The sequence below is a fragment of the Pelophylax lessonae genome (assembly GCF_965119305.1).
Source record: "Pelophylax lessonae genome assembly, chromosome: 8".
Taxonomy (NCBI): Eukaryota; Metazoa; Chordata; class Amphibia; order Anura; family Ranidae; genus Pelophylax; species Pelophylax lessonae.
The window spans coordinates 14,131,615-14,152,785 of NC_138775.1; the positions used below are offsets into that span (position 1 = coordinate 14,131,615).

Below are 21,171 nucleotides of genomic sequence, written 5' to 3' on the forward strand. Positions count from 1 at the left end.
ATCCACTGTTCTACTGACACCATCCACTGTTCTACTGACACTGTCCACTGCTCTACTGACACCATTCTGTGCCCTACTGACATCATCCACTGTTCTACTGACACTGTCCACTGTTCTACTGACACCTTCCACTGTTCTACTGATACCATCCACTGCCCTACTGACACCATCCACTGCCCTACTGACACCATCCTCTGCCCTACTGACACCAATCTCTGCCCTACTGACACCGTTCATGTTTTATCACATGTTAAAACATTTCTTTACCTTTATTTACAAGAGTGTGTACACAGTATATACTATATATACTGTATATACACACACACACACATGTATGTGTGTTTGAACTGTAATGCAATAGTCTGCGCACACCTATGCTCACTGTACTGTATCTATGGAGAAGCAGCGTTGTCACCCTAGAACAGGAAGTGTTTTAGGACTACAAAGCAACTCCCACTCACTTCCATAGGGGGAGGTGGTCTGTAGTCCACAGGGGTGAACTGGGCAGGGCTGATAGGACCTGCTTGAGAGATAAACCATCACAGTGCGTTGTGGACGTAACATTGCGGTGACACTTACCCAAATCCACATCCTCCACCTGAGGCCACTGGGAAAAGGGCAGGTTCTTGCAGAAAGCCTCCAGGATTTTCTCTTTGCACTGGCTGATGGTGTCGGTGTCCAACGCACGCACACTCAGCGAGTCCATGCCGCAGCCCTGGAAGGACACGTTCAGGTTCTGCCAAGACAGGAGGTGAGAGAGAGTTAGCCGGGCCGACCCAAGATGTCTGAGCCAAAATATATGACACCAAATAGGAAATCCCCCCAGACTGGCTTTCATGAAATCCCCCCAGACTGGCTGTCATCAATGGGCTTTCCTTTACTCCATGCTTTCTGTACAGACAAGTCGTCTATTGACTACATAATCCAAGCAAGAACTCGACTGATTTCTGACTGTCCCTGGGAACTGCTGGAGAGAAAGCCAAGCACCAGGCAAAAGGAGGGACACACCAGGAAAAGAAACCGATATAAAAGTGCGCTGTCATAAAATAAATATCAATAATATATATATTATAATAAAATCAATCACAACTCATAATCATATACACCGAAACATCAGATGATAACCCGTGCCAACATATCTACTTCATGACCAGAAGATTTTACCCCCCTTAATGACCAGGCCATATTTTGCGATTCGGCACTGCACTACTTTAACGGACAATTGCGCTGTCGTGCGACGCTGTACCCAAATAAAATTGATGTCCTTTTTTCCCCACAAATAGAGCTTTCTTTTGGTGGTATTTGATCACCTCTGTGATTTTTATTTTTTGCGCTATAAACAAGAAAATCAGAGTTGATTCTGAAAAAAAAAAAACAATATTTTTCACATTCTGCTATATAACAAAAAAGAGCGACAATTCTGAAAAAAAAAGGAAAAAATATTTTTCACTTTCTGCCATAAAACATTCCCAAAATTTTTTTTAAAAAATCTACATTTTTTTAACATTTTAGGCCAATTTGTTTTCTGCAACATATTTTAGGTAAAAAAAAAAAAAAAAAAAAAAATCGCAATAAGAGTATTTTGATTGGTTTGCGCAAAAGTTATCGCGTCTACTAACTATGGAAAAGATTTATGTAATTTTTATTGTTTTTATTTTTTACTAGTAATGCCGGCGATCTGCGATTTTTTAGCGGGACTGCGACATTGCGGCGGACAGATCGGACCCCTATCTGACATTTTTGACACTTTTGGGGGGACCAGTGACATTACTACAGTAATCAGTGCTAAAAATATGCACTGTTACTGTAATAATGACAGTGGCAGGGAAGGGGTTAACACTGTGGGCGATCATAGGGTTAAATGTGTACCTAGGGGAGTGATTCTAACTGTAGGGGGCGTGGCTTGTGGAATGATCATAGGGACCTGTGTTGCTATATAGAAGGATCACAGGGGCTCTGTGATCATTCCAGGGATAAGAACGGTCAGCTGTGTTTACAACAGCCGACCGTACTTCTCTCTCAGCGGGGAGCGATTGCGGGTGTCAGACGGCAATCGGAGCCGCCTGCCCCGTGCATCGGCTTCCCCGCTGAAAAGGGGGCGGTGGGAGTGCGCTGCGCGCTCGTCCCCTAGCTCCTTGCGCGCGACCGACGTATACCGATGACACTGTGGGTGATCAAAGGGTTGAATGTGTCCCTAGGGGGTGCTTTCTAACTGTATGGGGAGGGGCTTGTGGAAACAACACAGAGATCTGTGTTCCTAAATAGGAGGATCACAGGCACTCTGTGTTGATACCAGAGAGAACGACGGTCTGCTGTGTTTATTTATTTATTTTTACTAGTAATGGCGGCGATCTGCGATTTTGCGGCGGACAGATCGGACCCCTAACTGACATTTTTGACACTTTTGGGGGGACCAGTGACATTACTACAGTAATCAGTGCTAAAAATTTGCACTGTTACTGTAATAATGACACTGGCAGGGAAGGGGTTAAACCAGGAGCGATCAAAGGGTTAAATGTGAGCGTAGGGGGTGTTTTCTAACTGTCAGGGGGAGGGACTTGTGGGATCAATACAGAGACCTGTGTTCCCAAATAGGAGGATCACCGGGGCTCTGTGATCATTCCAGAGAGAAGAACGGTCGGCTGTGTTTACAACAGCTGACCGTTCTTCTCTCTCAGCGGGAAGCGATCGCGAGTGTCAGGCGGCAACCAGAGTCGCCTGCCCCGTGCATCGGAGTCCCCGCTGACAAGTGGGGGCGGGAGCGTGTCGCCGGCGCCGCGCACTCGCCCCCTAGCTGCAGGCGCGCGACCGACCTAGGTCTATGTCGTTTCGCGCAGGAGGGCCGCCCTGCCGCAGTAAATCGGCGGTGGGCGTTCCGGAACCAGTTAAATAGAACTAAAGTGCAATTAAAGTGCAAATAAAACTGGATGCGCAGAATAAAAGTTCCAAAGAGCTAATAATCCAAAACAGTCCAAAAAGTGTGATTTTGGATGGTGCTTAGGTCTTGTTCCTGCAAAGTGCTGCATGCATCACCACCGTGCTCAAGTAATTGATTGGCTGCTTAGCAGACCCAATAGGGCCAATGAGCGTGTAAACTGTTAGGGAATCAATCCATGATACCCAACCCGACAAAGGAGGACTAATAGTGCATTATCACTTAAAAATCATTGTTTATTTTAAACAACAGGACGGTTTTACCCCCAGGCCATTTTTTTATGAGAGAAAGCCAAGCACGAGGCAGAAGGAGGGACGCACAGGGAAATAGACAGCTGACTTGCATCTGTGTTTCAAGAGACAGCTTAGCTAGAAAGTTATCTCCTGGATACATTCAGCAAGAACTCCTCTAATTATTTCTGACTGGCTGTCTCTGATGAACTGCCAGAGAGAAAACCAAGCACCAGGCAGATGGAGGGACGCACATTTCTATCTGTTTCAAGAGACAAATTAAGCTAGTAAGTTGTCTCTTGGCAACATTCAGCAAGAACTCCTCTACAAAGTCGTTGTAACGGAACAGGGCACCCCTGACCGGGTACCTCCGTTGACGGATGCTCCTAGTGCTTCCCGAGGGCTCCAAGCACTCCACCAGACACCGTAACCACTTCAAACCCCACAAACCGCCGCAGCTTGGTTAGGGTCTCGCCGTCTCCTACCCACCCTGGACCTACAGCAAGGCTCCAGGTTCCTGTGGGTGAACCTCTCTTTACCCAGAGAGTGCAGCAGAACAAGCTCTTACACAAGCTCTTACAAGAGCTTAGTGATTATCCAAGGGAGTATGGAAGACCATAGCAATCCCTTGTAGCATATTCCCCCATTAAGAGACAGGACTCTAGATTGAGGGTGAACTAACTCTAGAACAACTTTATTGAACAAGAAACAGACTTATATACAGTTTTCACCCACAAGGTTACCACCCAGGTGGACCTTGTTGAAAACTGGACGTAACATTCACAATCCAATAGGAACAGAGTTTTACACTCTCATACAGTGTACACAATCCCTCCCCTCTGGCTGATTACAGTAGCATATACAGATGACAGTGTATACAGGAGCTAAACTAATTATCTAGCCATCTGGACAGAACAATGTGAGGTCATTAACATTTAACAATGGAACAGACAGGTAAACTTTATCACAATCCACATTCCCTTCCAATACACAAACAATAGGGAAGTCTGCAAATGACAGTCTTTGTGTCTCTCTCACAGCCAAGCATGGAATACACTGTGTAAGGTGGTATTAAATCTTCATATTTCTATATGAAGATTTTGCTGACCAAAATTGAAGCAATCCAAACCATCACTTATCTGTCTTTCACTAATAGTGACGGTGAGTACCGTCACAGTTGTAAAGTGCTGCGTAAACTGTTGGCGCTATATTAATCCTATATAATAATAATACTTATTTCTGATTGGCTGTCTCGGATGAACTGCCGGAGAGAAAGCACCAGGCAGTAAAAAAAAAAAAAAAGTTGAGACTATGAATGCAGTAGCACATCCCACCCACAGGGGGCAATGCTACCCTCCAAACAGCAACTGACCTGCATCTGGTTCAAGAGGTAGCTCAGCAGTTAGTAAGTATTTTATACTGATGCCTAATTCTTTCAGGACTATCAACTATTTGTGATTGACTTAAAAAATTGTTGAAACTAAAGTTGTGACTATGACTGCAGTAGCACATCCCACCCACAGGGGGCAACGTTACCATTTACTTGCATAATCCTGACTGCCACCCATTTAAACTATAATTACTAAGCACAAGTCTATAATCCAGCCACACAAATATGTGTGTGTGTGTGTGTATAAATATATATAATATATATATATATATATATATATATATATATATATATATATAAATAAAAAAGGGGAGGCGTTAATGCAGCCTGTAGAACAGAAGACTTTGAAACTTGTTGTCACCCTCCATTATACAGTCAAGTAATTTTGAAAGCCTAAAAGGGCAAACGGCTCCCATATCTGGGCTATAACTGTATATTCAGTTCAAGTTGCCCCCTTTAAGGGAAAGCCAGGCAAGTGGCATTTTCAGAAAAGAGAGGTCAGCCATACGGCAGTGCAGTTGACATCAGGTGTCCCCCTCTGGCTGGGTATGTCCTGGGCTCAGTTTGTTTTATTTAGCATTATGGAGGAGCTCAGGTCTAATCAGACCTTAATGAGATAATTGGATTATTATGGGATATAATGGCTGCCATCAGATAACACGGAGCCCAGCCAGATACCATCACATGGGGTCACTGGAGGAGAGGGGGTCACACGGGACTGGCGCCCAGGGTGGATATTAGATAAGAAACTTAATGATTTCACTAAGAGGTCATTGCGTCACGCTCTTTCTCTGTGTATTTTACTTCTAAGATCAGCCAACAGAATAACGATAATATATAATAATAATATTCCAAGCAATAAAAATTATGATTTTCCTCATAATCTGCCAATGAATTACTGGGGTCCTGCAGTGCGCGGATCTCTGAGATCCCCTTTAATTAAACTTATCTAAAGCCAGAACTTTTTCTTTAGTTTTGGGTTGAGTAGAGCAGAGTTGTCAGCCTGGGTGCTGCGAGGATCCTGGCGTCATGTTTGGGTCCCCCCCCCAGGGTGCCGGAAACACAAGTTTGCTCTGGATCAGAGTCATGACTTTCCATGGTGTGGGCGGGCCGACCACTGGCACCATAACAACCAATGATGCTCTAAGGGGCCAGGATGTGCATTGCAGCACAGAGCAACATGGGGCCATGCATTATCTTGTGTTGCAACGCACTGCCAATAAAATGTGCACACAACGCAATGCGCAGCCACTGGTGTTAATCGGCTCTAATTGTCACTGCGTCATTGTTCTGAGATCTCTAACTGTTACTGTGCCATCCTTCTGAGATCCCTAACTGTCACTGTGTCATCATTCTGAGATCTCTAACTGTCACTGTGTCATCATTCTGAGATCTCTGTCACTGTGTCATTGTTCTGAGATCTCTGTCACTGTGTCATTGTTCTGAGATCTCTAACTGTCACTGTATCATTGCTCTGAGATCTCTAACTGTCACTGTATCATTGTTCTGAGATCTCTAACTGTCACTGTGTCATTGTACTGAGATCCCTAACTGTCACTGTGCCATTGTTCTGAGATCTCTAACTGTCACTGTATCATTGCTCTGAGATCTCTAACTGTCACTGTATCATTGTTCTGAGATCTCTAACTGTCACTGTATCATTGTACTGAGATCTCTAACTGTCACTGTATCATTGCTCTGAGATCTCTAACTGTCACTTTATCATTGACTGTTCTGAAATCTCTAACTGTCACTGTATCATTGTTCTGAGATCTCTAACTGCCACTGTATCATTGCTCTGAGATCTCTAACTGTCACTGTATCATTGTTCTGAGATCTCTAACTGTCACTGTATTATTGCTCTGAGATCCCTAACTGTCACTGTATCATTGTACTGAGATCTCTAACTGTCACTGTATCATTGCTCTGAGATCTCTAACTGTCACTGTATCATTGTTCTGAGATCTCTAACTGTCACTGTATCATTGCTCTGAGATCTCTAACTGTCACTGTATCATTGTTCTGAGATCTCTAACTGTCACTGTATCATTGTACTGAGATCTCTAACTGTCACTGTATCATTGCTCTGAGATCTCTAACTGTCACTTTATCATTGACTGTTCTGAAATCTCTAACTGTCACTGTATCATTGTTCTGAGATCTCTAACTGCCACTGTATCATTGCTCTGAGATCTCTAACTGTCACTGTATGATTGTTCTGAGATCTCTAACTGTCACTGTATTATTGCTCTGAGATCCCTGACTGTCACTGTATCATTGTACTTAGATCTCTAACTGTCACTGTATCATTGTTCTGAGATCTCTAACTGTCACTATCATTGCTCTGAAATCTCTAACTGTCACTGTATCATTCTTCTGAGATCTCTAACTGTCACTGTATCATTGCTCTGAGATCTCTAGCTGTCACTGTATCATTGCTCTGAGATCTCTAACTGTCACTGTATCATTGACTGAGATCCCTAACTGTCACTGTATCATTGTTCTGAGATCTCTAACTGTCACTGTATCATTGTTCTGAGATCTCTAACTGTCACTGTATCATTGCTCTGAGATCTCTAACTGTCACTGTATCATTGTTCTGAGATCTCTAACTGTCACTGTATCATTGCTCGGAGATCTCTAACTGTCACTGTATCATTGCTCTGAGATCTCTAACTGTCACTGTATCATTGACTGAGATCTCTAACTGTCACTGTGTCATTGTACTGAGATCTCTAACTGTCACTGTGTCATTGATCTGAGATGCCTAACTGTCACTGTATCATTTCTCTGAGATCTCTAACTGTCACTGTATCATTGACTGAGATCTCTAACTGTCACTGTATCATTGTACTGAGATCTCTAACTGTCACTGTGTCATTGTACTGAGATCTCTAACTGTCGCTGTATCATTGCTCTGAGATCTCTAACTGTCACTGTATCATTGATCTGAGATCTCTAACTGTCACTGTGTCATTGTTCTGAGATCTCTAACTGTCGCTGTATCATTGCTCTGAGATCCCTAACTGTCACTGTATCATTGATCTGAGATCTCTAACTGTCACTGTATCATTGTTCTTAGATCTCTAACTGTCACTGTATTATTGCTCTGAGATCCCTAACTGTCACTGTATCATTGTACTGAGATCTCTAACTGTCACTGTATCATTGCTCTGAGATCTCTAACTGTCACTGTATCATTGTTCTGGGATCTCTAACTGTCACTGTATCATTGCTCTGAGATCTCTAACTGTCACTGTATCATTGTTCTGAGATCTCTAACTGTCACTGTATCATTGTACTGAGATCTCTAACTGTCACTGTATCATTGCTCTGAGATCTCTAACTGTCACTGTATCATTGTTCTGAGATCTCTAACTGTCACTGTGTCATTGCTCTGAGATCTCTAACTGTCACTGTATCATTGCTCGGAGATCTCTAACTGTCACTGTGTCATTGCTCTGAGATCTCTAACTGTCACTGTATCATTGTTCTGAGATCTCTAACTGTCACTGTATTATTGTTCTGAGATCTCTAACTGTCACTGTATCATTGTACTGAGATCTCTAACTGTCACTGTGTCATTGCTCTGAGATCTCTAACTGTCACTGTATCATTGTTCTGAGATCTCTAACTGTCACTGTATCATTGTTCTGAGATCTCTAACTGTCACTGTGTCATTGCTCTGAGATCTCTAACTGTCACTGTATCATTGTTCTGAGATCTCTAACTGTCACTGTATCATTGTACTGAGATCTCTAACTGTCACTGTATCATTGCTCTGAGATCTCTAACTGTCACTGTATCATTGACTGAGATCTCTAACTGTCACTGTGTCATTGCTCTGAGATCTCTAACTGTCACTGTATCATTGTTCTGAGATCTCTAACTGTCACTGTATCATTGTTCTGAGATCTCTAACTGTCACTGTATTATTGCTCTGAGATCCCTAACTGTCACTGTGTCATTGTACTGAGATCTCTAACTGTCGCTGTATCATTGCTCTGAGATCTCTAACTGTCACTGTATCATTGATCTGAGATCTCTAACTGTCACTGTGTCATTGTTCTGAGATCTCTAACTGTCACTGTATCATTGCTCTGAGATCTCTAACTGTCACTGTATCATTGATCTGAGATCTCTAACTGTCACTGTGTCATTGTTCTGAGATCTCTAACTGTCGCTGTATCATTGCTCTGAGATCTCTAACTGTCACTGTATCATTGATCTGAGATCTCTAACTGTCACTGTGTCATTGTTCTGAGATCTCTAACTGTCGCTGTATCATTGCTCTGAGATCTCTAACTGTCACCGTATCATTGATCTGAAATCTCTAACTGTCACTGTATCATTGCTCTGAGATCTCTAACTGTCACTGTATCATTGATCTGAAATCTCTAACTGTCACTGTATCATTGCTCTGAGATCTCTAACTGTCACTGTATCATTGTTCTGAGATCTCTAACTGTCACTGTATCATTGCTCTGAACCCTCCAGCGTCGGCCTGTCATTGTTGTGTTCGGCACATCTGACACCCAGATTGTGGCCTGTCCCATCCACAGAACACTTTGTAGTTTCTCCCTCTCAGTCATCGGAATAAAAATAAAATCTGACACAATGTCATCTAATTCTGCAAACTTAATTAACATTAAATCCTCAAAAAAAAAAAAACCCGAATCCCACAACCCAGCGCTCTATTTATACGGATGGCTGGGATTGGTCCGGGGCCACACCCGCCTGAGTCTTCAAATGGTGAGGAGCACATGCTGTATATTACATCTGAATTTATTCTCACTATTTATAGCACCGACATATGACAGAGCGCTGTACAGAGGACGCACATCTGCATCTTGGCTGAAGTTGTCTCTAAGGAGGGACCGCTTTATTATATTGCTGCGTGCCGTAGGGACATCGCCAAAATATTTAGTGGTAGGACACGCCCCCGCCCTCCCCTACAGCCCAGATTATACTGGTAGGACACGCCCCCGCCCTCCCCTACAGCCCAGATTATACTTATTTACTAATTGTATTAATTTAGACTTCTGCATTGCGGAAATATCTATGTTAACACAAGCAATACACCATTGCATGGCCCCACACATTGCATGCATTTCGGTGCCCTTCATTTTCAATGGCATCCCAACACACATGGTTTGGAGCCCGCCGCAACGCACAGCAAAGCCCCATAGCACATCGCATCGCATATTTTGCGATACGTCTGATTTTTTGAACATTTTGTTGAGTTGGTGGCCCATTTATACTTTTTGTCTTTTCAACGGGCTGCATTAATGCAATGCACATTCATGCACACGTTACAATAGGGTGCAACACCTTACATACAGTGCCTTGCGAAAGTATTCGCCCCCCTTGAACTTTTCGACCTTTTGCCACATTTCAGGCTTCAAACATAAAGATCTAAAACTGTAATTTTTTGTGAAGAATCAACAACAAGTGGGACACAATCATGAAGTGGAACGAAATTTATTGGATATTTCAAACTTTGTTAACAAATAAAAAACTGAAAAAGTGGCCGTGCAAAATTATTCAGCCCCTTTACTTTCAGTGCAGCAAACTTTCTCCAGAAGTTCAGTGAGGATCTCTGAATGATCCAATGTTGACCTAAATGACTAATGATGATAAATAGAATCTACCTGTGTGTAATCAAGCCTCCATATAAATGCACCTGCACTGTGATAGTCTCAGATGTCCGTTTAAAGGGCAGAGAGCATCATGAAGAACAAGGAACACACCAGGCAGGTCCGAGATACTGTTGTTGAGAAGTTTAAAGCCGGATTTGGATACAAAAAAGATTTCCCAAGCTTTAAACATCCCAAGGAGCACTGTGCAAGCGATAATATTGAAATGGAAGGAGTATCAGACCACTGCAAATCTACGAAGACCTGGCCGTCCCTCTAAACTTTCAGCTCATACAAGGAGAAGACTGATCAGAGATGCAGCCAAGAGGCCCATGATCACTCTGGATGAACTGCAGAGATCTACAGCTGAGGTGGGAGACTCTGTCCATAGGACAACAATCAGTCGTATACTGCTCAAATCTGGCCTTTATGGAAGAGTGGCAAGAAGAAAGCCATTTCTTAAAGATATCCATAAAAAGTGTCGTTTAAAGTTTGCCACAAGCCACCTGGGAGACACCAAACATGTGGAAGAAGGTGCTCTGGTCAGATGAAACCAAAATCAAACTTTTTGGCAACAATGCAAAACGTTATGTTGGCCTATATCCTGTGCTGCTAAAATCTAAAGAATTAATTTTAAATAGAAAAGACAGCATTTGGCCACTAGATGGAGCCAAGTAGTACTGAAAATTCTTAGGATACTTAGCTCCATCTAGTGGCTGCATTCAGTATTTTCCATTTTAACAATTTATATTCAAACAGGATATAGCCTATTTACGTTTGTTTTTTGTGCCATTTACACAGAACAAATGTACACATACTTTCACTAGACAAACAGCTATGTGAATTCTTTATAAATCAACCACTAAGAGATATCCAGGTAGGATTTACATTTATTTGAAAATACACATTTGAGTGGTTGCAGTGGGCAGTATCAGAACTCCTCCATCATCTGGTTGTGATGGATAGTATCACTACTCCTCCATCATCTGGTTGTGGTGGGTAGTATCACTACTCCTCCATCATTCTAGTAGCTGAGTGTATGCAGTGTATTCTTTTATAGGGAGAAGTCCAGTATAAGAGGGTAACTGTAGTCATATAGTAAATTTATTACCCTAGAAGAGGGACAGTTATCGAAAAAGGACGGAGGAAAGAATTTTGAGACCAGTTAAGGGAATGCTGTGATCTATGTCGGATACGAGGTTATCAAATGAGACATCCTGTTTTCCTTTCTGTACATTCTGTAAAGTTTGTGTATGTCCATCCCCTTTCTGCATATTACCTCCAACCTGCAGTTGGCCACTAGATTGAGGTAAGTATTACAGAAAATTTCAATGATACTTAGCTCCATCTAGTGGCCAAAGTTAGTATTTTCCACTTTAAATCAACGATTTACATTTGAACAGCACGGGATATAGATTGTTTTTGGTCTCATTCCCACAGAATGAATGTACACGGTTGAACAGCAATGTGAATTTCATATTAAACAATCACTATGGGTCATTCAGTTTGGATTTAAATGTATTTGAAAATACACATTTTGATCGGTTGCAGTCATACAAGTGATCCGTCATACAAGTGGGCGAACGTATGCAATGCAATCTTTTATAGGATAAATAGGACTAATTCCAGGATAAACACATGTAACCGTGTAGTTACATAGTAGATTTGTTAACCTAGAAGAGGGACAGTTATGGAGGAAGGATGAAGGGAGGAATTCGGGAGCAGTGGAGGGACAGCTGTGATCTATGTGGGATGCTGCGTGATCATTTGTTTTCAGGAAATGAGACATCCCGCTTTGCTTTCTGTACATTCTGTAAAGTTTGTGTATGTCCGACCAGCAGTGAGGGATTCTTCTGTTCCTCTGCAGTAATGTCTACATAGGAAATTAATATTTCCCCCCTCCCTCCAGCCATTGGTACCCCCTCCCAGGGAGTCCACAGCCATTAATCAAAGGGCTCCCAGGGACAGGCACTTCCATGAGTCCCCCCCCCCCAGAGAGAGCCCGGGGGCTGCTGGGTTAAATATGGCCCCTGTCTGGGATATTTCAGAGGAGAAAACAATGTATTACTTCACTCATAAATCACTGCGACTCCTTCAGTGTTTTCTTTTCCTGCAAGCGTCAGACATCTACAAGGCTCATTTTACCTGCCTGTCATCCTGGACGGACCAAGGTTGCCAACCGCCCAGGAATTCACAGTCAATGTAAAAAAATCTTACTCTTGTCCATAAAGTCCGGAAAAATGTCTTTAAAAGGCATTGTTATTTTTTTGAATTCTGTGTAAAGCACTCTTGAAGTCTTATGCAATTTTTTTTTTGTTGTTTTTATAGTCCATATTTTAAAACTGACGTTTATTCTGCTTATATGTTGCCTTTCCTGGTTCCTCCCTCACATGGTATTTACATTTTTTTTTTTTTTAAATCCTTCTATTTTCATTTCGTACACTATTCTAGACACTGTGATATCATCACTAGGTCTCTGTGCTTCTCCAACAACTGCAGGCAGACCATGGCTGGTGAGAGGGGCCGGCAGGCAGTGCTGTATTTTGGCCTAGGCCAACAAGGCCCAAGCCTAGGGCGGTACTTTGCAGGGGGGCAGCAGAATAGCCACCCTCGCCTCTATCTGAGACTCCATTAGCCACTGGTTGCTAGAGCCACCAGGCGTCTAGCAACAAGTGACATCACACCTTCTCCCACCCCCCCCCTTATCTCTCCCACTCCTCTTCTTCCCACCCTCTATTCCTCTCTCTCCCACCCCTATCTCTATCTCTCCCACCACCCCCTCTCTCTCTCTCCCCCTCTCTTTCTCTCACCTCTCGCTCTCTCTCTCTATTCCCTCGCTCTCTCTCTCTATTCCGTCTCTCTCTCTCACCCTCCTCTCTCTTACCCTCCTCTCTCTCATCCCCTCCTCTCTCTCATCCCCCCTCTCTCTCTCATCCCCCTCTCTCTCTCCGAACACCCGCTCTCTCTATTTCCCAACACCCTCTCTATCTCCCCCATCACCCTCTCTATCTTTATCTCCCCCATCACCCTCTCTATCTCTCTCTCTCCCCCAACACCCTCTCTCTCCCCCAACACCCTCTATCTCTCTCCCATCACCCTCTCTCTCTCTCCCACCACCTTCTTCCTCTCTCATCCTCCCTCACCCTCCCTTACCCACCCCCTCTCTCTCTCCCACCCCCTCTCACCCCCCCCTCTCATGAGATCTTATGGGTTCTTGCTGGGACTTGAAGTCCTTCAATTTTGGTGGGAGTCACATCTGTTAAACAGGAAGGGGTGGGGCAAATTTACATAGGAGGGGGGCGCCCAATTTTAGTCTTGCCTAGGGCAGCTCAAAACCAAAATTCACCACTGCCGGCAGGGTGTTGTACATAGCTTCCTGAAAACATCCCAGCCCCCTGCCTCAGTACTCCTCTCAAGAGGTCATGGAATAGCCAGTAGCTGTTAGTCATATTGAACTCAACTTGTTCTGTAATGTTGAAGACATTTTGTAGCTTCTCCAAGCCAAGGGAAGCAAAGAAATGGCTTAGAGAGGCTACAAAAGGGCTTGGAAAAGCTACAAAGGAAGCTATGAAGAAGTGGCTTGGAGAAGCTATTAAAAGAAGCTATCAAGAAGTGTCTTGGAGAAGCTATGAATAAAGCTCTGAAGAAGTGGTTCGGAGAAGCTATGAAGGAAGCTGCAAAGATTTGGCTTGGAGAAGCTATAAGAGATGGTATGAAGAAGTGGCTTGAAGACGCTTTGGAGGAAACTACAAAGAAGTGGCTGAAAAAGCTATGAAATAAGCTACGAAGAAGTGACTTGGAAAAGCTATGAAAGGGCTTGCAGATTCTAATAAAGACACTAGGTAGAAGTGGCTTAGAGAAGTTATGAAGGAAGCTCTGAAGAAATGGCTTGGAGAAGCTACGAAGGAAGCTAGGAAGAAGTGGCTTGGAGAAGCTAAGAAGGAAGCTGCAAAGAAGTGGCTTAGAGAAGCTATGAAGGAAGCTATAAAGAAGTGGCTTGGGGGAACTTAAGAAGAAAGCTACGAAGTAGTGGCTTGGAGTATCTGTGAAGAAAGGTATGCAAAAGTGGCTTGGAGAAGCTGTGAAAGAAGCTACAGAGAAGTGGCTTGAGGAAGCTATGAAAGGAACTATGAATAAGTGGCTTGGAGAAGTTATGAAGGAAGCTGCAAAGAGGTGGCTTGAGGAAGCTTTCAAAGGGGCTGACTTGGGGAAGCCATGAAAGGGCTTGGAGATGCTATTAAAAAAAGCTACGAAAAGTGAAGCTATGAAGAAGTGCCTTGGAGAAGCTATGAAGGAAGCTGCAAAGAAGTGGCTTGTGGAAGCTATCAAATAACCTCTGAAGAAGTGGCTTGGAGAAGCTACGAAGGAAGCTTCAAAGACATGGCTTGAGGAAGCTATTAAAGCAGCTATGAAGAAGTGACTTGGCGAAGCTATGAAAAGGCTTAGATATGCTATTAAAGAAGCTACAAAGAAGTAGCCTGGAGAAGCTGTGAAGAAAGGTATGAAGCAGTGGCTTGTTGAATTTATGAAAGAAACTATGAAGAAATGGTTTTGAGAAGCTATGAAGGCCACTACAAAGAAGTGGCTGAAGTGAAGTGAAGGTGAAGGAATCTACAAAGAAGTGGCTTGTGGAAGCTATCAAATAACCTCTGAAGAAGTGGCTTGGAGAAGCTACGAAGGAAGCTTCAAAGACATGGCTTGAGGAAGCTATCAAAGCTATCATAGCTGTCAGCTATGAAGAAGTGACTTGGATAAGCTATGAAAGGGCTTGGATATGCTATTAAAGAAGCTACAAAGAAGTAGCCTGGAGAAGCCCTGGCGGAAGCTACAAAGAAGTGGCTTGGAGAAGCTACGAAGGAAACTACAGAAAAGTGGCTGAAGAAGCTATGAAAGAACCTATAAAGAATTGGCTTGGAGACGTTATGAAGGAAGCTGCAATGAGCTGGCTTGAGGAAGCTATGAAAGAACCTATGAAGAAGTAACTTGGAGAAACTATGGAAGGGCTTGGAGAAGCTAATAAAGAAGCTATGAAGAAGTGCTTTGGAGAAGCTATGAAGGAAGCTATGCAGAAGTGACTTGAAAAAATTAGGAAGGAAGCTTTTTAGAAGTGGCTTGTTGTATCTATGAAGGAAGGTACACAAAAGTAGCTTGGAGAAGCTACGAAAGAAGCTACAAAGAAGTGGATTGAAGAAGCGATGAAAGAAGCTATGAAGCAGTGGCTTGCAGAAGTTATGAAGGAAACCATAAAGAAGTGGCTTGAGGAAGCTATCAAATAAGCTATAAAGAAAATGGCTCGGAGAAGCTATTAAGGAAACTACAACGTGGCTTGGAGAAACTATGAAAGAAACTTAGAAGAAGTAGCTTGAAAAAGCTATGAAGGAAACTATGAACAAATGGCTTAGAGAATCTACGAAAGAAGCTACGAAGAACTGCCACTGAGAAGCGACAAAACACCTTCACCATCACAGAACAAGGCCAGATTAATTTTACTAACTACTACTACCTACACCAAAATACCTATTAGCAATTTTGGACTTTGAGACATTGACTGAACACTGACATCCTGCAGTTGATGCTGCTTACCATAGGCTTGGCCTCAATGTTTTCTCTGAGCAGCCACTCCTCGTTCAGGGTGTACCGCGCCTTCCCTGTGATGGCATCAATGGAGCCCTTGTTGATTTGTTGTTTAATGGCGCACAGCAGCAAGAAAAATGGCTCTCCCACGGTTTCCTGTTAAGAAAAAATGTTGGTTAGATACATGAAGAATAGATGAGATCGCTGAGGTTTGCATCCATGATTGGGTGTGGCTATGTTCGTAAACCATTAGTCAGGGAAAAAAAAAACAAATTTAAATATGCTTATAGGGGGATTAATAGGAAGTATGGATCAGTAAGTTTGCTCATGAACCAAGCACTGAACAACTGTATATAATATGTACTGCACATCAGACTGTGAAAGTTGCATATTTAATTATATTTTTATATAGGGAAAGAACTGGGTGGGTGTCACCAGTGGCCTTGAGCAGACAGGAGGCAGGGCAGTGACATAAGGGAAAGAAGTGGGTGGTCCATAGAGCAGACAGAAGGCGGGGCAGTGACATATAAGGGAAAGAACTGGGAGGATTTTACCAGTGGGTGGGGTGCAAAGAGCAGACAGGAGGCGGGGCAGTGACATATGGGAAAGAAGTGGGTGGTCCATAGAGCAGACAGGAGGCGGGGCAGTGCCATAAAAGGGAAAAGGCCGGGAGGTTCAAAGAGCAGACAGGAGGTGGGGAAGTGACATGTAAGGGAAAGAGCTGGGTGGGTGTCACCAGTGGGTGGGGTGCAAAGAGCAGACAGAAGGCGAGGCACTGCAATATAAGGGAAAGGGCTGGGTGGTCTATAGAGAAGACAGGAGGCGGGGCAGTGACATAGAAGGGAAAGAACTGGGTGGGTGTGACCAGTGGGTGGGTCCAAATAGCAGACAGGAGGCGGGGCAGTGACATATAAGGTAAAGGGGTGGGTGGTTCAATAAGCAGACAGGAGGAGGGGCAAAGTGATATAAGGGAAAGAACTGGGTGGGTGTCACCGGTGTGGTCCAAAGAGCAGACAGGAGGCGGGGCAGTGACACAAAAGGAAAAGGCAGGGTGGTCCATAGAGCAGACAGGAGACGGGGCAGTGACATAAGGAAAAGAGCTGGGTGGGTGTCACCAGTGGGTGGGGTGCAAAGAGCAGACAGGAGGCTAGGCACTGCCATATAAGGGAAAGGGCCGGGTGGTCTATAGAGAAGACAGGAGGCGGGGCAGTGACATAGAAGGGAAAGAACTCGGTGGGTGTGACCAGTGGGTGGGGTCCAAATAGCAGACAGGAGGCGGGGCAGTGCCATATAAGGTAAAGGGGTGGGTGGTTCAATAAGCAGACAGGAGGAGGGGCAAAGTGATATAAGGGAAAGAACTGGGTGGGTGTCACCGGTGTGGTCCAAAGAGCAGACAGGAGACGGGGCAGTGACATATAAGGGAAAGAGCTGGCTGGGTGTCACCAGTGAGTGGGGTGCAAAAGCAGACAAAAGACTAGGCACTGCCATATAAGGTAAAGGGCTGGGTGGTCTTTAGAGCAGACAGGAGGCGGGGCAGTGACATACAAGGGAAAGAGCTGGGTGGGTGTCACCAGTCGGTGGGGTCCAAAGAGCAGACAGGAGGCGAGGCACTGCCATATAAGGGAAAGGGCCGGGTGGTCTTTAGAGCAGAGAGGAGGCGGGGCAATGACATATAAGGAAAAGGGCCGGGTGGTCTTTAGAGCAGAGAGGAGGCGGGGCAGTGACATATAAGGAAAAGGGCCCGGTGGTCTTTAGAGCAGACAGGAGGCGGGGCAGTGACATATAAGGGAAAGGGCCGGGTGGTCTTTAGAGCAGAGAGGAGGCGGGGCAGTGACATATAAGGGAAAGGGCCGGGTGGTCTTTAGAGCAGACAGGAGGCGGGGCAGTGACATATAAGGAAAAGGGCCCGGTGGTCTTTAGAGCAGACAGGAGGCGGGGCAGTGACATATAAGGGAAAGGGCCGGGTGGTCTTTAGAGCAGAGAGGAGGCGGGGCAGTGACATATAAGGGAAAGGGCCGGGTGGTCTTTAGAGCAGAGAGGAGGCGGGGCAGTGACATATAAGGGAAAGAACTGGGTGGGTGTGACCAGTGGGGGGGGGGGGGTCCAAAGAGCAGACAGGAGGAGGGGCAGTGACATATAAGGTAAAGGGCTGGGTGGTCCAAAGAGCAGACAGGAGGAGGGGCAGTCTGGGTGGTCCAAAGAGCAGACAGGAGGCGGGGCAGTGTATTATAAGGGAAAGAGCTAGGTGGGTGCCACCAATGGTATCCAAATAGCAGACAGGAAGCAGGGCAGTGAAATACAGTATAAGGGAAAGAGCTGGGTGGGTACTGACAGTAGGGTCCAAAGAGCAGACAGGAGGAGGGGCAGTGACACAAACTCAGCTGGACTCTTAATTCTAAAAAGTGTTGTCACCCCTAGGTGGGGAAGTCACAAGGCTGTTTTCAATGCTCTACAAATCATCTGCCAGCTAAAGCAGTTCCCATCATTGTTTTGCATTCAACTGACTGGTCGGAATTGCCCTTTAATTAGGGCTGTTGTTCTCTGAAGGAAGAAAATCCCTTTAATTCCTCATCATTAAATAAAAGCTTCGGCCGTACAGACAGATGTCTTGCAGCTGAGCGTGACAACCGCACTGTCAAGTGACACAGAGGATCAGATGACAATACAATGCTGTACTGATGTATCACATGTTTGCAGGGACTGCGGGGGGAATGGACGGGGTCCAACAATGACAGAACCGGCTGCATGTGGATGGCCGGGCTCAGTATATGGAAACTCTGCCATGAATGAGAGTCACTTCACCTCCCCTCCCTGAATCCCCCTCACACACACTGGGATCAACGGATAATCAACTGCAGACTTCTATTCTTCTGCTAACAGAGAGCGCTTATTACCGGGGTCACCGCTGTCACAACATGACCTCCGACCTTTCACCTCCACCAACAGGACAGTAATAACTGCGTTCAGTCTGTGTACTTAAACCCGAACTACAACGTCTTGGTCAGTCTGACCCTGTAAGGCAGGGCAGTGGGGTCATGGACTATATTTACATATTTAGATTGTAAGCTCTGCGGAGCAGGGCCCTCCTAACCCTCTTTTCTTGACTTGTATTGTAATTGTACCGTCTCTCTTTATATTGTAAAGCTGTTAGTGCTATAAAAACTGTATAATAGGCATATTTAGATATTTAATCAGATATTTATTCTCTACCTTGTTATCTGGACTGGTGATTGGACTGTCCTATTGCTCCAATAGGGAGACAAGGTGGTGGGGCACTGGAACCCATCCTAGGTAAGTCTTCAGAATAGGTATGGTATATAGGTATATAGGTAAAAATGCGGCAGGCGGTCGGGAAGTGGTTAAAGCACTGACATTAGCAACTAAAAAAAGAAATAAGTATCCATTGTATTTGTATCCCTGATGAAGGGAGCGGTCATTCCTGAAATGCATCGGCATTTCCTGAGACATGAAGTCTATAAACTGTGCAGTTTAAACTTTGAGGCGCTCTCCTTTCTTTTTAACCACTTCTGGCTTGGAAGGATTTGCCCCATTAATGACCAGGCCATTTTTTGCGATACGGCACTGCATTAATTTAACTGATAATTGCGCAGTCGTGCAACGCTGTACCCAAATAAAATTGATGTCCTTTTTTCCCACAAATATAAGTTTTTTTTTGGTGGTTTTTGATTACCTCTGTGCTTTTTATTTTTTGCGCTATAAATGAAAAACGAGCGACAATTGTGAAAAAAAAACAAAAAAAAACAAACAATCTTTTTTACATTCTGCTATATAACATTCCCAATAAAAAAAAATGTAAAAATCTAATTTTTTCATCCTTTCAGGCCAATTTGTATTCTGCTACATATATTTGCTAAAAAAAAAATCCCAATAAGTGTATTTTGATTGGTTTGCGCAAATGTTATCGCATCTACAAACTAAGGGAAAGATTTATGTAATTTTTATACATTTTTTTTATTTACTAGTAATGACAGCGATCAGCGATTTTTTGCGGGACTGCGACATTGCATCGGACAGGTCAGACCCCTAACTGACATTTTTGACACTTTTGGGGGTACCGATGACATTACTACAGTAATCAGTGCTAAAAATATGCCCTGTTACTGTAATAATGACACTGGCAGGGAAGGGGTTAACACAGGGCGGTCAAAGGATTAAATGTGTCCCTAGGGGGTGCTTTCTAACTGTGGGGGGGGGGCTTGCTGCATGAACACAGAGATCCATGTTCCTAAATAGGAGGATCCCTGTGTTCATACCTGACAGAACAGCGGTCTGCTGTGTTTACATAGAGCGATGTAGAGCGATCGAGGGACCCTCTGATTAGCTTCCCCTGTGGCGAATGGGCTCACGTGCCCCCACTAGCGCTCCCGGACAGAGTCGACCTGCTGCAGTAAAAACGACTGCGGCTGGTCGGCAAGCGGTAAAGAACCAGGTATTATTTTTTCTTGCTAAGTAATTTGTATGAAATTTGTTCATGATAAGAAGAAAAGCAGGAACAATAGATCTACCAGAAACAAAATACACCCTAGTAACAATAAATCCAGCCCAGCAACAACAGATTTCCCAGCAGCGAGCATCAATAGACCCTCCAGGAGTCAGCAACCTTAGATCCCTCCCAGAATTAATTGACCCCTCCCAGCAATATTTGACCCCTCCCAGCAACAATAGATCCCCCAGCTAGCATCAATAGACCTCCCTAGCAACAATACAACCCCCACAACAATAGATCCCCTACAACAGCAATAAAACCCCTCAGCAGCCAGCAACAATAGACCTTCCATCACACCCCACCACCCCTCATCACTACAGATATTCAGTGCCAGATGCGCTGGAACTGCATTACCCCACATTCCTGTTGCCAAATGGCAATGTTTTTTGTTCCCACGGGGGAAAAACTGGAAATCATGACCTGCTAGCTGTACTGACAGTGTTTCGGGAGAATGTTGCTACAAATATTCTGTTCTGAGCGCCCTACCCGGAGGCAGCTGTACATGCAGATGGACATCCAGTTGGTCAGCATTTTCTCCACCACCGACTCGGTCCGGCGAAGCATCAGCTTGGGGTTCTTGGGGGCTGACGAGTCGATAAGGTCCACCAAGAGATCTTTCATGATGCTTGTGTAATACTCCAACTTGCCATGGAGGGCGACAGTGAGCAGAGAAGCCAAGTTACACCTGAGTAATCAGAACACAAAGGCAGGTGGGCATCAGTTTTATGAAGAATATTACAGCACAAGGCACACTATATTGGCAATCCCAGGTCACATGACTTGTATTGCTGAGTGGCGGTAGGTCTGCCCAATTTGTGTTCAATGGGTTCAAGTGAATGGTGACACAGCATGGTGGTACAGCCTTTTAGGGGTTAAAACAAGGCAGTGAGGTGGTGATA

The 21,171-nt window shown here is 44.4% G+C and overlaps 1 protein-coding gene across 1 annotated transcript in view; it reads right to left on the reverse strand.

Annotated features, from left to right (window-relative positions):
• The window catches only part of PLXND1 (plexin D1), a 240,597-nt gene that overhangs the window by 32,001 nt on the left and 187,425 nt on the right, over window positions 1-21,171 (reverse strand). Inside the window, exons 25-27 of the mRNA XM_082265543.1 lie at window positions 20,759-20,957; window positions 15,775-15,921; window positions 580-736 (exon numbers count right to left, since the gene is read on the reverse strand). Coding sequence (XP_082121669.1) covers window positions 580-736; window positions 15,775-15,921; window positions 20,759-20,957 — 503 coding nt within the window. The remainder of the gene's footprint in view (window positions 1-579; window positions 737-15,774; window positions 15,922-20,758; window positions 20,958-21,171) is intronic.